At 36.8% G+C, this 16,604-nt stretch overlaps 1 protein-coding gene across 22 annotated transcripts in view; it reads right to left on the reverse strand.

The window, feature by feature from the left end:
* Positions 1-1,442: 1,442 nt before the first annotated feature.
* sm (heterogeneous nuclear ribonucleoprotein L) overlaps positions 1,443-16,604 on the reverse strand; it is a 198,271-nt gene continuing 183,109 nt past the window's right edge. For 9 of the 22 annotated variants that reach the window (XM_070210337.1, XM_070210346.1, XM_070210342.1 and 6 more), the window contains 5 exons: positions 16,188-16,369; positions 15,840-15,932; positions 8,996-9,271; positions 8,727-8,931; positions 1,466-6,469 (listed from right to left, as the gene is read on the reverse strand). In XM_070210337.1, coding sequence (XP_070066438.1) covers positions 6,333-6,469; positions 8,727-8,931; positions 8,996-9,271; positions 15,840-15,932; positions 16,188-16,369 — 893 coding nt within the window. In that variant the 3' untranslated portion in view covers positions 1,466-6,332. Of the gene's footprint in view, positions 6,470-8,726; positions 8,932-8,995; positions 9,272-15,839; positions 15,933-16,187; positions 16,526-16,604 lie in introns of all 22 variants that reach the window. The other 13 variants (XM_070210345.1, XM_070210336.1, XM_070210334.1 and 10 more) reach the window with 3 other exon arrangements.

Genomic DNA, 16,604 nt, shown 5'->3' on the forward strand with positions numbered 1-16,604 from the left:
TTTCGCATCGGAATTGCTTTAATTGTTCGTGGAAATATGTTTTGGAAAATTTCTTAATTCAAAATACTCGCTCTTACGTTTTAAGGGAATTGTGGTTCTGTTATCGATATATAAATCGGTGCTCTTTAAAACACTACAGTGACGCCAAGGGAGTTCACATTTTGCAATTAAGCACAATGAGACGTTAACGCACACCAACAAATCGGAGCCGCAATGTATGCAATTATTACCATCCCAGATGCGCGCACCAATACACGCACACAGGCACACAGACGCATGTAGTGAAATCGCCTGCGATTAAAATGAAACAATAAATTATTTGAAGAGTGTGCCTTAAATCGCAAGCAGCTCCCAAATGAGAGACACAGATGCGCAAAAGTGCGTGTGCGTGTGTGTGTGTGTGTGTGTGTGTGTGCGTGTAAGTGTGTGTATTTGGGTTGGTTTATGTACACATATTGCAATTATGGGTAAAACTAAATACTGTTTGCTAAATTTCATGCCTAATACGCTAATACACTGAACAAAATTCTCTTCAATTTTCGAATGCAAGTTTTTAATTTCCTTTTGCGGGCTTGTTTGTGCACGAAAACTTGTGTGATAATTACTTGAATTAGGAATGTTTCGGAATATATTATATATATATATGCGTAAGTGTGTCTGTCTGTATGTGTGTGTGTGTGTGTGTGTGTATATATAAATCGTATATATAGTATAGACATCTATTTGGAGGGGAAATTGGGGACAAAATTCATAGCTGCTAAGATTACGTAGCAATTACAGTACGTGGTGTAAGTTAATGTACGATTATATTTTTTGTTTTTTTTTTTTTTTTTATGGTATTTACTTGTTAATAATATGTTTTAAGATTTTTTCAAAATTATCACCAGTAATTACGCGTACGACTACACTATGCAGTTGTCCTTTTCATTTTTAGTTTTAAAACTTTGTCTGTGTCTGTGTCATGTCTGTGTCTGTGTCTGTGTCTGTGTCTTTGTCTGTCTTTGGTGTAGTTTGTGTAATTTGTGGTGTAATTATGTGAAAGTTTGGTTATGTTTCTTCAACATGCCAAAAGCGAATAAATGAACGCTTTTCGTTTTTTGGAGATTTAAATTTTAGCTTGCATTTAAAATTGACACGCGCTGCTTCTTTTCTTGTTTATTTTAAAAACTATATATAGGCATACATATACATATACATTTGCATATACATATACATATACATATATATATGTATGTATGTACATATATGCCACATATGTATGTGTGTATTGTATTACTATGCGTGTGTGTATGTACTCTGTTATATAGTATATAGTTTATATGTAAATATTTGTTTAATGTATATATAAGTACTTGTATGTATGTGTATGTATGTAAGTATAAACTATAAGCCTATAAGAATATAGTTGTAGTTGTATCTTTTATGCATTTCTCATATGTAGCTTTTCGTTTGTTTTTTTTTTCTGTTTAGTTTTTTTTTTTTGGATTACTCTCAATATGCATATTCATCATAGATTATTATGAATTCGTTTCGGTGTACAAAGTTGTTGGTTTTGTTTTTAGTGTTTTTGTTGTTTTATTTTCGTTTGCTTCAATTTGTTTTTTCGGAAAAACCAAAATCATAGCAAAATGTTTAGCAAGTAAAAAGTTGATTCATAGAAAATTGTTTTTGGTTTCATTTTTTACTTTCTGTTTTTAGCAAATAAAATGTTTTTCATTGTTTAGCTTTGTAGTTGTAACTCGTGTAAGCAGCATGGTATTGGAATATTCATAAAAAAACCGCCTGTGCGACTGAAAACGATTTTAAAACAATTTCGAAGCGTTTTTGTGGCATACTTATAGGCGCGGCGGCTGATGGGTGTCTGAAGGGGCAGGCGGGGGTAAAGTTGATGCTTTCCCCTTTCGGCTCTGTAATGTGTGAAATTTGTATCGATTATCGATTACAATCATCGTTTGCTCGATAATTTCCATTTTAACGAATTTGGTTAGTCAAAAATGTTAGTAAAAAGGTGCGGGCGGTGCGAAGGCAGAATGAATCTGCCCTGCCTTTTCAGCTCTGCAATATGTAAGAAATTGTTGTTATCGATAACTATTGATTAGAATTATCGATAAGTACCATTGATTGCTCGAACTAAACAAATAGCAAGCAACTTGCTCATTTGTCGCTGGCAAACCGATAATTTATCGATAACTGCCTGAAGTAAATATGTTTTAAATACGTTTCCAGTGGCAGCAGGCAATTTAAGGTTCTTTTTTTTTGTTAGCAGTTTTCAACTCGTGTGTACGGTGTGTGGTGTTGTTTGTTGTTGCTGTTTCATCATATTTGGACGGTTTCATCAATTTATATAATGTATATAATTTCTCGTTACTCTTTTATTTGGTTTTTGATTCTTGGTGGTTGTCAATTCAATGCTGAATAAACTGGTCCATTTTCTAGTTGTTGTGTAATTGGTGTGTAGTATGCGAATTACAAGAACTAAGTAAAACCGTGTAGAGCATACGATTTGTATATCGCTCGAGTCAAACGGGGGGTAAAAATATCGTTCGAGTTATTTATAAACAGCACCTACCTTGTGCCCCATGCGCATTTGTTTTTTTTTTAGAGTTGAAAACTACGCGGCAATACAAATCGGGAAGGATTCAAACGATTTGCAAAGAAATTGCTACAAAAAGCGCTTAAAATAAAATGCAAAATTGTGCAAACTAAGGAGGGAGGGCGAGGGTTATCATTTAACAAATTCAATTCGCTGACAACCTTAATTTAACATAATTAATTTTCATTTAACGAAATTTAGCTAGTCTTTTTAATATACGATTTCCAATGTTTTGAAATAAAATGTGGAAAAATTGTGACTAAAGTTGGAAAATCATTTTTTTCTTTTGTCTAATTCTCGAATTGTTAACGTAGGCAAATCAAATGAAAATAATTTGGCTAGTACTCCTTTAGTTTTTGTTAGGTTTGCTTTTCAAATGATCCACACCTTTCTTAACTCAACATTGCTTAGATCTAGCATTGCATATTTTACATACAATTTTTTTTGCTGGGCGTTTTTGTCGCTTTTTTTTTTCGTTCATTTTATATTTTATCAGGGTTTGTTTTTGTTCTTAACAAATGGATTATGTTTTGTTAGCAGTTTTGTTGTTCAGTGAAAGTATTCTGGGTTTTTCATTTTTCATTTTCATACATTTTTAATGCCTAATTTGTAAAATCGTTTTAACTTAAGCGGCCTTATAAATTTCGATATGTTAAAAATTCAGGATTTACGCTTTAACAATTTGGCATATCGTTTGGTATAGTTTAGTTTATTATCGTGTTTATCATTTTCTTTAAATAAAAAAAATAAATAAAAAGGGCGTAGGGCTGTGCGCTTGCTAGAATGTGGCTTGTTGCGAGTTTATCTATAGTTATTTTTATTAGGCAAATTATTTGTCACGTTTCAATTCCTGTAAAAACATATAAAAACTTTCTTCCATGTCGTTACGGTATAGAGCCTGAATTAAATGAATATATGAGACAAACAAATACAATTGCTAACAATTTTACATATACATATATATATTTATATCAAAAAAATCGAGCGCGCATATTACAAACTTTGGGCACACAATAAACGCGTTAAAAAATAACAACAAAATTTAAATATTAAATAAAACAAATTATACATATAACTATATATAGAAATATATATATTTTTTGTTTTCGCTTTAACTCATAAGAAACTAAAAATAAAATGTTGCAACGTTGTAAATGTTGCATTTAAAAAAAATTAAATTCCATATATATGGTTTCTGATGTTATTATATAAATTATATAGCTACCAAGTTGAATTGTTGTATTATTGAATTAGTTTATTATATTTTTTTATTTTAGATTATTATGTTATTTATTTGTTTATGCACTAATTAGGAGCTTCAAGATCGTTGTTGCTTTAGGTTCTTAAGAAAATAAATTGTATGATTTAATTAACGAGATTTGTTTCTTTAATCCTGTCTATAAATCAATATGCTTTAATTGTTTAAATTAAGTACAATTATACTTAATTATAGAAAAATATTTTACAATTATACGATTTACAACAATTTACATACAACTAAGACGCGTTTAAAAAAATAGAAATAAAGATGAAATAAACGAATGAGCAGAGAATTGCAAATAAATTAAATAGAATTAATGAAGTGTTCTTTTATTTAATTAAAGCAATAATTGCACGTAGTATTAAAAATGAAATATATATGTATGCGTGTGTGTGTTTGTTTGTGTGTGTATGAAAAATTCGTTTTAACGGCTCTATATAGCATATAGTATTCGTTGATTTGCATTTAAGAACAAAGGTGTCATATAGAACTTCGCCCTGCCTAATGTACAGACTCTAAAAATAATAAAAAATTCATTTTATAACTAGCTGCAGTTGCTTTAAAATTAAATGAAATTAATTGTAATCAATTTGTTTATTATATTTGTTTTGTTATTATTCATTTAATCTAACATACGCCTTTGATATGGTTGTTACTGTTGCTTTTATTGCTGATATTTTTTAAAATTTATTATTATTTATAAAGTTTTTTTTTATGCGTCACGCCAAAATTATTTGGAGTTTTGAAATGTTTGGCTCTCTTGTCTTCTAAGCTTAAAACGCCTCAAAAATATTTTGTATTTTTATTTATTTTTTCTTTTAAGTTTTATGTATGTTTTTGCCTGTCTCAATTTCGCTCTGCACTTAATTGTAATTTATAAATTTAATATGCTTTTTATGCATTAATTGTTTTAGTTATAATTTTAGTTTGTTTTAGTTTTGTTGTCGCTTTTTACATTTAGTGTAAAATTATAATTAATATAAATTTAAATACATATACAGCTCATACATATAAATTTATGCCTTTTTAAACCTTTCGTAAATTAAGCACATAAATTAATGTTAATGTTCTTTTGTCTTTTTGTCGTTTTGTTTTTGTTAATATTTAATTTAAAGAAAAAATCATAATAAAAAGAAACATTGGCTTGTGCAAGTTTATCCTTTTTCTTTTTGTTTAGTTTTAGAAATTTGCTGAAATTTGCATAAACTAAATTTAATAAATTTGATTTAAAATTGCTAAATTTTTGGTTTAATTTTACACGTTTTGCGCTCTCGCATATTTTTTCTTTTTTTTTTTTTAATATTTTTGATTCAATAAATATTTTGTTTTTAGCATCAGATTTTTGTCTCACACGTGAATACTTGTCGAAATATTGTCCAAAGAAATTTTGTTGTTGCATTTGTGTGTTTTTTTGTTTTGTTTTCTTCCCATATCGTACATAAGTCTAAATGATATATAATTAACTAAAATATATATGTATATATATGTAGTTGAAAGTCAGTTGATTTCTTGTTGGTTTTCATTTTTGCTTTTGCGTTTTTTGTGTGTGTTTAATATATGTTTTTATTATAATATATAAATTGCATATTACATTGTTTACAATTTGTTGTTTTGCTATAATTTCATCAAGTGCAACACACACACGAGAAACTTTACAAACTCAAAGCAAGAAAAAACTAAACATTTTCATTTGTCAATGTTTTGGTGTTTGTTTTGTTGTTTTGTTTTGTTGTTTTCTTTTGTTTTTGAATGCAACTAAACAATTTTTTAACCTAATTTTTTTGCTATTCTTCCACACAATTTCATTAACATTTCTTGTATGTTTTTTCTTGTAACGCAAACGCATGTAATAGTGTTTCAGTTTAATTGTGTGCAACGTGAGTTCGGGTGAGTGTGTGTGTGTGTGTGTGTGTGTATGTGGGCTGTGTGAGCGTGTGTGTAGCTTTTGAACGCCGCCATTTTGTACATGAATGTGTAGGGATTATGTTTAATTGTGATTCGATTTTTTTTTAATACAAGTAAATGGGGCGTTTAAAAGTTACATGCGTTTGCGTGTTGTGTTTTTTTCCATAAATTTTCTTTTAGTTAAAGTTTAAGTTATTAATTGGTTAGTGTGTCGGGATTAGGTGTGCGTGTGTGTGTGTGTGTGTCAATAATTTAATTTTATTATTTATATATGTAATCAGTTTTCTTGTTATTCTTGACTACACTCAGTATGTTCGTTCCATCAATATTTGAATTTAATTAGTGTTTGAAATATTTAATATGCTTTGTTGTTGTTGTTGTTTTTGATGTTGCCGTTGTGTACGTCTGCCTCTCTTCTCATCGCGATCCAATATGCTCCACATAAATTCAACTCCTCCAGTTCTGTATAATCTGTATATTTGTTGTTTGTTGTCTGCTGTTTGTTGTGGTTGTGTAGTTGTTTGTTGTGTTGTTCAGCTGGTTGTTGGCTGCTTACACAATGGTAATCAAATCTCAATTGTAAATCTCCACTTTGACATCGCCGTCATTCTCCTTCTCGATCATGCCCTCATTGGCCGCATTGTTCCAGGCGCCGTTCATGCTCTTCGACGAGGAGAAGCACAGCTTCATGATGAATGGGAATTTGGTGCCTAAAGTGCCAGAGTTCGATAAAAAAAAGAGGGGCAAGAAAAATGCATAGTTATAGAATAAATGGGGTTCCTTCGTTGCTAAAAAGCCGTTTTTTTTATAGTATTGTTGTAGTAATGTGTATAAGTGTTGTATATCTGAATCAAGTTATTTGCTTTTCGCAGAGTTTCGTGATGGGACGGAAAAATGAAAGGAAGCGTGGGTGGGGAGTGGGTGGATAGGAGGGGGGGGGGAGGGGTGTGCATGAGGGTTGTTGATAAAAGGAAATAGGCATTTAATTTCCACTTTGTTGCGCAATCAGAAAAGTTGGCCATGTTTATGACCGAAGACCCAACGCGGCCCTGATTTTATACGACGCCGCGTGCAATTAAAATCATTAAGTTGGCAGAAGTGTGTGTTCAGCAGGTTGATACCCTGTAAACCGAAAAGGTCAGACCACGAAAAGCTGTCTGATCAAGGTATAAAGTTCATGTTGGGTCTTTGAGCTACGTTTTTATATGAGAGCCGAGGCATATAGGGCCGTCTTCATTTTACCTTATTGCCATCATTGCAGAGTATTTTAGAAAGGTACGAGAAACGCCCAATAGATCGTTAAAGGTTGTTGGTAAACCGACTAACCGAACAGCCTAAGCGTGTTTTATGTGGCAATTAAATGCGGTAGCCATCATAAAAATGCTTTGGGACCAATGCAATCAAAGCCATTCAGATGTAAAAATTGCCAACCATCAGCAGAGCACACATACGACCACATAAATCTATGCCTGTCTGTGTGTGTGTTTGCATTTAGCATTTGCTGTTTGCTTTACGTGTGTGTTTGTATGTGTGTGCGTGCGCCTGTGTGAGTGTATTTGCATTTTTTACATTTTTAATTACTATTTACCATGCACTCGAGCGGGCACTCGATGCAGCAGCAGCAACAGCAACAGAAATGCATCAACAACAAATATGCAAGCACCCACCAAAATATTGACAAAATATACATATATATATATATATGTATATACACGCACACATACACCACACGCGTCTACTGCTCGTATACCTGCTTAAGCCTCGCCTCGCCAGGCTTTCGTTGCGCTCAGGTATTTGCATAAAAGATTTTTACGCAAGGTGTAAACAATGATAGGCAGAATACCCTTGTGCAGGCAACACACTTGGCACTGGCAACACCTGTGAAAAGGTGTGCCAATGCCAGGCCAATGCATGCAAATTATTCGGGGCACGGCATTTCGCATAGACAGCTACAGCACGCAGCAGACAGCTAGGTTAATTGAACGAATGCATATCAATGGAAAGGTTTGATTGTTATCGATTATGTGTTGCCGATTGTCGATAAATAAAAGCATTCCACTGCATGTAAGTGCATCGATTATTTGGAATTATTGGTTTTTCTAAAATCTAATTACTAAAACAACGGACTCGACTGTACTGCATTAGGCGCATGAATGCGGCTCAGCTGCCAATTTCCTAGAAATAATTCCCATAAATGGAAGTGAATGGGCAAATCGATTGGAAATCAAATGTTGATTATTTTATGAACAATTGCTGGCAAATGTTGTAGACCATGTTGACGACAAGGTAAATAAAAGCCAAATGTAAACATGAAAATAATAATAATCGGAGAGCTTGCCGACAAAAATTGCTCGAAAGTATTTATGGTAAAAGTTTAATGGGTCGTCAGGACAGAAAAGGTGGCTATACAGAGCAGATGTTATAATAGCTTTTGCCGCAGGACTGGCAGAGGGGGGTGGGCTCGAGAACCCATAAAATAAAATAACTGGCTACCGAAATTGTTTATCTTAATTACCAAATTAAAATTTTCAACGCGACTCATAACTAAAAACTTTTGCGCAGCCAAGGAAAATGAAAGAGCAAAAGTTTGGCGCGAGGCTGTGTTAAGGTGGGGTTGTTTCGAGTGGTTGGGGGTTGGTGGATTGGTGGTTTGGTGAATCGGTGGGTTTTGGGGTTGGGTGTGTGCTGGGTTGTGTTTTGGTGTGATGGTTTAGTGGGCCGGCAGCAAAAGTCAAGAGGCCATTGCGAGAATGGCGCCCTAACTTTTGCATATTGCCTACTTTTTGGGGTTGTGGTGGTGTTGGGAAGTTGTGGATATTTTTTTTTTTTTGCGAAAATTTTGTGTAACTTTTTTCTCAAATTCTTTTTATATTTACTGGCCATATGCACAAAATTTTTAAATAGCCAACTTTTTGATTTGTTTCGTTTTTTTTTTTCGAAAAACACTTAAACACAACACTATCTCACCTTTACCCTCAATAGGCAGATGGTTGCACTTCATGATGGCGAGCACGGCCTGCGAAATGTTGGGGAACTCGATCAGACCCGAAGACGAGCGCTCTGTCTTCAAGGGGAAGAGACGCACAGATGTGGCTGGCACCTCCTTAATGTTAAATATTCCAATAAGCTGGTCCTCGGTCAGACCGGGCGGTGTGTTGAAGAAGTGCAAGATCTATTGGGAATACGAATATATATATTATATTATTGAATTAAAATCTGGTTTAGCTTGCACTCACTTTGCTCGGTGGTTGAATGCGATTCTTGCTGGCCTGTGCCGGTGATAGGAATCGATTGTTTTTAGAGCCAGTGTACTCCTTGAAGCTGGGTGTATGATCCGGCAGCAAGAATGGATTAATCACCTCCGATAGGAAGTTCTGCTTTGAGAATGCAATCTGTATTTTGCCGCCAGTGCCAACGGGAATGTTATTCAAGTGCTGCACGCAACGTTCAACGGCAACCGAATCGCCCATTTGTACCATGGCGGTGCCCTCCTTTGTCTTCAAGAACTTGATCTGCAGAAAGAGGTTAATATACAATGATTTAATTAAAGTTAATTGCAATTTAATGTATATTGATTTTCTTGTCCATCTCGTTAGTCAGCTCCTATCAAAGGCTTTTAAACCATATACTTTACCCCGAACTCTACCATGAGATTTACCCCGAACTCTACCATATACTTTACTCTGAACTTTATAAAGAGCTTTACCCCGAACTCTACCATGAGATTAACTCAGCGTTAATTTGCTATATCTTGCAACCGCCACCTCAATTTTGTTTCGCAAATGTTATTAAACGCAATTGTGGCAGGTGCATTTACGTGTACTTGCACACAATTCTGGCTAACTATCATATTGACGCATCGACCGTTGAGAGCTGTCGGTTTTCATTTGATTGAGTTTTCTCGCAGTGTCGACCTCTTTACTTTTACCCAGTCCTTAGCCGGACCTCGCATAGTTACGAACGTGAGTAAAATTTAGGTATTTTTTTATTGAATTCAATTTAAAATTTATTTCAAAATGAAATTATCAAATTGAATGAGACCCTTAATTTGGTGCACATTGTGCTATCTCACGATGTGCCACATTCTACGAGTGTATTGTAGAATTATATATATATATATATATATATGGTATATTCTGTTGTACGTGACAAATTACCAAAATTAGCGAAACAAGTTTGAATGCCCGGTAGTAAATGCGAGTTAAATGCGAGTAGAATTTGTTTGGTAGAAGAATCAAGCCATAGGAACTTGGCAACTATAAAAACCATCGAATTTGCCTAGTGAAAATAGTAAAATAAAACCAACTCATGGTTCAATTTATAACATTGCGACATTTGAGTTGAAAATTGTGTCAGCTGGGTATAATTAAGGATGTGAAACATTTTACAGAGTGTTTAACCGCGCTTTAAATTAGTGAAGTTTATGGCAAGGTCTTTAGTGCACTTTCCAAACTAATTGTTAACATAAATGTGTATAAGCCCTCAATTATTTGTGGCCAAGCCTTTTGGCACCCCCTAGCGGCGGTGGCTTCCCATAAAGTTAATTAACCAATTCGAGTGCAATAATTACACGACGGTGAAAGTGAAAAATCTATGGAAAATGTTGCAGCTTGGCCGTTTGGCTGTTTCGGCTGCTTGGCTGGTCGGTTAGTTAACTTGGCCGTAAGTTAACTTGGCAATTGAATTTGCAACGCGGCCAGCTACTGTTACTGTTACTGTTAATGCTGCTGCTGCTGTTGCTGCGGCGAGGCAATGAACTCAATAAGTGAAAACGTGTTTTTGCACCTGCAGCACCAAATTGGCAGCGCGCAATATTTTGGTTTTCATTTTATTTTCAAATGCCGCCAATTTGGTGCATTTAAGCCAAGTTTTCCATAAATAAAAAAAAAATGCGCTCACACAAATGTCATTTTGTACTGCGTGGTCTGTTTTTTTTTTGATTTATTTGTTGCAGTTTAGCGGCTAAAAATTACCCAACTTGGCTTGAAGCTTGGGTCAACTGAGTTATAACTGCAGGCGGCATTTTGGCCAAATAATTGCAGGCTGTCTTTGTCTTATGGTCTTGGGCCAGTTTCCACTTGAAAGTGACAGGCAAATTGTTTGTTAGTTTTCGTTGCAACAAGCAGCAGCGGCAGCGGCAGCAGCACAAACAACTTCTCTCAGTCAGCAACAACAGCAGCAACAAAAACAACAAACTATGGCAATCAAGTCAAGTGCCGCAATATTTTCTCAACAAGACATTATTATTAAACTGAAGTTGTTAAGCGAAGCGAAAGAATATAAAACATTTGTAGAGCATACAAATTAGGTACAAGGCGCAATGGATAAGTCCCATTTCCTTGCACTTATTTCTTTCGCATTATTTTTTAAATTATTTTTCAAATTCGATTCGATTTGAAGTTAAATTTGCTCCATTTATATTCATGATTAGTATATTAAAATAATTTTAATCGCCAATATTTTATTTTAGTTTTATTTCTTTTTTGAATCTACCAATTTAATATATTTGAGTGAAATGAATTCAAATCAAATAAAAATTGAATAAATAAACACATTTTGCTCTAAAGGAATTTATCTTGGCATGTACACACCCTGTGTTTGACCAGCCAGTAGATTATTAAAATTGTTTACTTTACATCAAATTTGGATCTGCTTAAACGATTTAATCCTTCCATAAAATATTCATTGTTTAATTTGCAAAAACAAATTTGCACATAATTAAGTTGTAAATAATTTAAATTGAATAAAAGTTCCGCTAGCAAGCCCGAAGGCAAACAGATTACAGTTTATGGTTGGAAAAATCATTGTTAAAATTTAAGAAAGAAGCTTAACAACCGAAATATTGCTATCAAATGAAAGCAGACACGAGGCAGCTGTAGCTTATGCTATGCCATATATAAGCCCATATATTATATTTGTTATATATTTATTTATGTATACATATCGAAGCGCATACGCTTGACTGACGGCAGGAATCCAAATGAATACGAATATAACATGGCAGAGAGAGAGCGAGTGAATGAAAACTAAATGAGGCTTATCGAAAGGTAGGCGCCCCACACAATCCAGACACGAAAACCCAAAATAAAATTGTATATATAAATAAATATAGACCATAAATCAGTGAGGCAGAAAGCGTGCAGATAGCCCGCCAATTCCCAAGCAGCTAGCAGTAGCTAAAACAAAAGGCATTTATGAAATCTGTGGCAAATGGTGCGGGGCATGCCCCATACGGCGACGTACCGGACACGCGCAAAACAGGCGCCAGGACATTCACAAATCAAAGAGCGCTCGCTCTTCATGGCTCACTGGCCACTGGCCACCGGTCAGAGCTGGTTCGAATTGCGAGCGAGCGAGCGACAAACATTTGGTGCGTGCCTAATGAGCTGTGCTGTTGCCCTTTGCCCTTGTCCGTCTCTCACCGAAGCCCTCCTAGCAGCTAGCTACCCGCTCGCTTTTGCCCCACATTAGGACGCCCAGCAACCAATTCCCTACCAGATACTTGAATGCGTATGTTGCGTTAATTAAAACAATGCGTACAATTTACCAAGCGTTGTGATGCGCTGTCAGATACCCTGGAAATGTGAGATCTATATAATTTTGCTCTAGTCAATCCATATGTAAAAGCCTCCGAGCCAGAAAATATCAGCACTGCTTATTTTGATATCAATCTTATTCTCTTTTCAGAAACAGATTGAGGATCGTTTACCTAATCCATCTCAAGCTTAATATGCCCCATGGCTATCCGCTATTTGTGTCTGCTGCTCAATGTGCCGTGGCGTCTGCTGCCGTTTGATTTAATTGCTCACGCGCTGGGCGCCAACAACAACAGCAGGGGCAACAGCAAAAACCCGACAACAATAGAAAGAATATTGGCTGCAATGGTTGCCCAGGATTTCCCCCAAGCCCAAATAATACGCACATCCTCAATTCCCAAGAGGGCACAACATGTCCCCTCCCCAAACGAGCCAAATGCCTTTTTAATGCGCATTTAATTGAGTGCGTGTGATTGTTGTTGTTGTTGTTGTTGTTGTTGTTGTTGTTGCTGCTGCTGCTGCTGGTGGTTGTTGTTGCCAACTGTTGTTGTCGCTGCTGCCTGCGTTTAAAGATACTACCGCTTTTGGCCTCTTGCCCTGTTTTTGTCAAGCCATTTAACCTGAAAATCAATTTGGCCGATGACTTCATCGCAGCTGAAAAATAATTAAATCGATTGATTGCCAGGCGTTCCTTGGCACCTACATCTAGTTTAAAGCAAAATCAACACATCAGCAAAAGGTAGCTGGATAACCGCCTTGATGTGTGCTTTGAAAATTTGTCAAAAAATTGGACGGGGCTGTTCCTATCATCTACCTCATCTGTTGGTTGATTGCCCCTAATTCACTGGGATAATCGAATCTTTTTTTTTGCCTTAAGGCTGGGCAAAATGAATTCCAAATTTGATCAGGCTTGACTTATGGCCAAGTGCATGATGTTTGTGCACAGGTTTCTTTCAGATACTCTTCTTTTAAATAGATTGACCAAGACCAAGAGAGTTCATCTGAGGATCTACTCAGAAATATAAGCAACTCTTTTAGTTCGAGATGTGAGATGTGCACAGGCTGCATAAGCCTTACCTCTAACCCCATTATTTTAAATTTTATCATGTGAAAAGGAAGAGTAGTTGCGTTTCGTTATGCGAGGCACACAAGCTGTATATATATTTTATCGCTAATCTACAGCACATGCCTTTAAAATGAGATGCGCCTGCGATGTGGCTGGGACGCACATTAACACCAAGAACAGGAGCCAGCCGCAAGTTCAGGCAGCACACTTTGATTGAGTGCCCATCAATTTCTCATTCGCAATTCAAACATGTCGGACATAAACTGATGGGATGCACACATACAAGCACACACAAGCACACATATAGACATGCTAGTTTATAATGAGGTTGGCATAACACGTGGCTGGCTTCTTTAGAGCTCAATGTAAAAGAGAAAATGAGAGTGGGCGGAGCAGCTAGAGATTGGCCTGTGTCTCGAGAGCAAGTGGGAGAAAGAGAGCGAAGAAGCGAAAGGTAGAGAGAGAGAGAGAGAGAGAGCGAGGGGGACGATGCATGTTTTGTGGCTTAGCGAGAGGAGCGCCAGTGAATAATGTTTGCGCATAATCATTTTTAATGGCTAATGAGTAGTTTCCGTCTCGGACAGGAAGTTTGTAATAAATCTCAACTGGGCGTCGGCCACCCCAGAGCCAACAACAATGAGAAAAATGCGAACTAAATTGCCTGTGCCTTGAATTATCCTAGCCAACTATTCCGACTTCAAACCCTCCTCCTTAAGTCCCACTGACCCAACATGTTGGTGACTGTCCGCTGTTCGCTTTAGGTTGCTGGCCAGAAGTTTTCTGCTTTTCTTTTTATTTTGCGCGTAAATTGCATTTAATTGTGGCTGGGCGTGAACAAGCACATAAGGCGGGGCGGAGCGCTATGTCACTATGTGCGTGTGTCCGTGTTGTAAAGCGCCGTAAAGGCTAATGTAGCGCAATTGTTGAAAAATTGGCTAGTGGCGAATGCTGAGATTTATGAAGTGGAAACTACGCTTTAGATAAAAATGTTGCCATATGGTCAAAGATAAGCTAACTAAAGTTACTATGTGGCGTTGCCATATGGTCAGCGATTAGCTGTGTATGTGAGAACTGTAAAATTATTTGCTAATAAAAGTGTTGCGATATGGTTATATACATTGGCGTTGCCATATAATCTGAGCGAAATTTAGGAAAGTGTTGCCATATGTTGTATGTATAGACCAGAAGCGGTCATTTCTTTTTAACTTTAAAGAGCAACAACATAACCTTTCACGAATTCCCAAGTCTATAGATTTCAAATCAACTCCCCCGTTGTATAGATTTATGTTGCATTCCTCCAGAAGCCCACGGGTCATGCGCTTTGTTTGAGTGGGATAAGGAACTGAACTGACTTCGTTTTGCGTTATCCTTGTGCCCAGACGCAATTATCAAAGGACGCATACACAGAGCGAGCGACTTAGTGGCAATAAAGTGAAAGCGAGTCCTGTTGCCAAGGAACTCACTTTTCATTTTTCTTTTTACCATTTTCGACTTTGATGTCGCCGCGCTCGGTTTATTTTCCCCCATTCTTTTTTCTTTTTTATCGCCATTGTTAGCGGCAGTCGGGCGGCGACTGCGTGGCTCACAATAGTTCTGCTAAACGCTCCCCAAGCGCTCCGCTCGCACAATGGAGTGCCCATTTGAATTGTCATTTTGCAAAGGTATTCGGGTTTATTTTTAAAGGATATTTTCTGTAATTTTACCAAGTATGATTTATTTTTTAGCAAGCATTTTGTGTTACTCTAAAATGGTATCAATTCTTTTCACATTTTGTGTGGCACGTTGATGACGCTGCACTGATTGCTGCCCGCGGGCATCTTTGATGCGAGCACACAACACTCATAGCCCCAACCCTTCCTCGCACATGTCCTGGCATTAATCTGAAACGCTTTATCTAAATGTGTTTTGCTGTGGACCAACTGCCCCGCGTTTGTGCGGGCCTAGGGGCTTTAGCTTTTTGCCTGGCCTCTGCCTTCAATTTTATTGCGTTTCGTTTTATTTGCACATTTACAAATGGAAGTCACACTCACGAAATGTCTTGTGGTTTTGTGGCTAGCCTCGACAAAAATTCTTGCTGACGAGCAAGCGAGTAGCGTATTTTTTCATGTCATCTTGCTAAGTGCAAGTTTAAGAGCATTCCCGCCCACTGTTTAAAGGTCAAATATGACACAAGAAAAGCTCTTCCTCAAAGTAGCAATCCAAGAGATTTAAGTTCAGTGCTGTATAACTTTTTTGCTGCGCAAAGTGGCAACACCACGTATCAAATATCTAACTATTTCATCACAGCATTCCATATTATATTCAAAATTGTTTAATATAATTTCGGCTTTTGATTTTCCCCCCAATTACCCACAAGCTATTAATTAACTTTTTATAGGCGCTTATTCATAAGATCTGCACTGTCGCAAACCCGAGATTTTCAGTCATTTCGTGCAATTTATAACAAATTAATATAGTTTATAGTTGGGGGAAACTTACCCGGGCAACATTGCCATACAGGCAGACCAAATTGAAGAGCTTATCTGTGTTGGAAGTGTCATGGTCCATGCCATAGACCATCATGACAGCGCCCTGAGGATGGAAAAGTGTAAGAGAAAAAAACGCAACAACAAATTAATTAAAATGCTGTCCAGATGCAGCAGCAGGAGCAGCTGTCGGGTATTTGTGGGATGTGGCTTTGCCTCTGGCAAGGATTGCAGCGTGAGCAGAAATTGTGCATTAAAATTAAAATTATATTTATGAGAAGAAATAAAGCTGCAAGCCAAGCCAGTGGAGTCTGGAATAGGTGGAGCAGCTAGGGGCAACGGGGGATATTTCGATACTCACCTGAGCCTGTCCCTGTTGAGCGAAGGCGACTGGCGCATTGCGTCCGGCAACAACGCCGGTTGGCTCCTTCATGAGGCCAGTTGGATGGATGGCGGCGCCCTTCCAGTTATCCGGCTGGGTGGGATGGTATTCGGGTGCACCGAATGGTGGGAAGGCGGTGCCTGGTCCCAATAGTGGTGGCTCTTTAAATGGAACAAGATTGTGCGTTTGAGCTGGGGCAACAAGTTGTTGTTGATGGTGTTGTTGGTGGTGGTGATGATGTTGTTGGTGTTGTTGTTGTTGGTGGTTGTTGTGGTGGTGGTGGTGGTTGTTGCGATGTTGTGTTTGTATTGTTGCAACTACAGTTTTTGGTGCAATTCAACAATTTGTTATTCACATTTTGCATGCAACAACAATTTTAACAAGAATCGAAAAAAC

Source organism: Drosophila virilis, chromosome 5, assembly GCF_030788295.1.
Source record: "Drosophila virilis strain 15010-1051.87 chromosome 5, Dvir_AGI_RSII-ME, whole genome shotgun sequence".
Classification (NCBI taxonomy): domain Eukaryota; kingdom Metazoa; phylum Arthropoda; class Insecta; order Diptera; family Drosophilidae; genus Drosophila; species Drosophila virilis.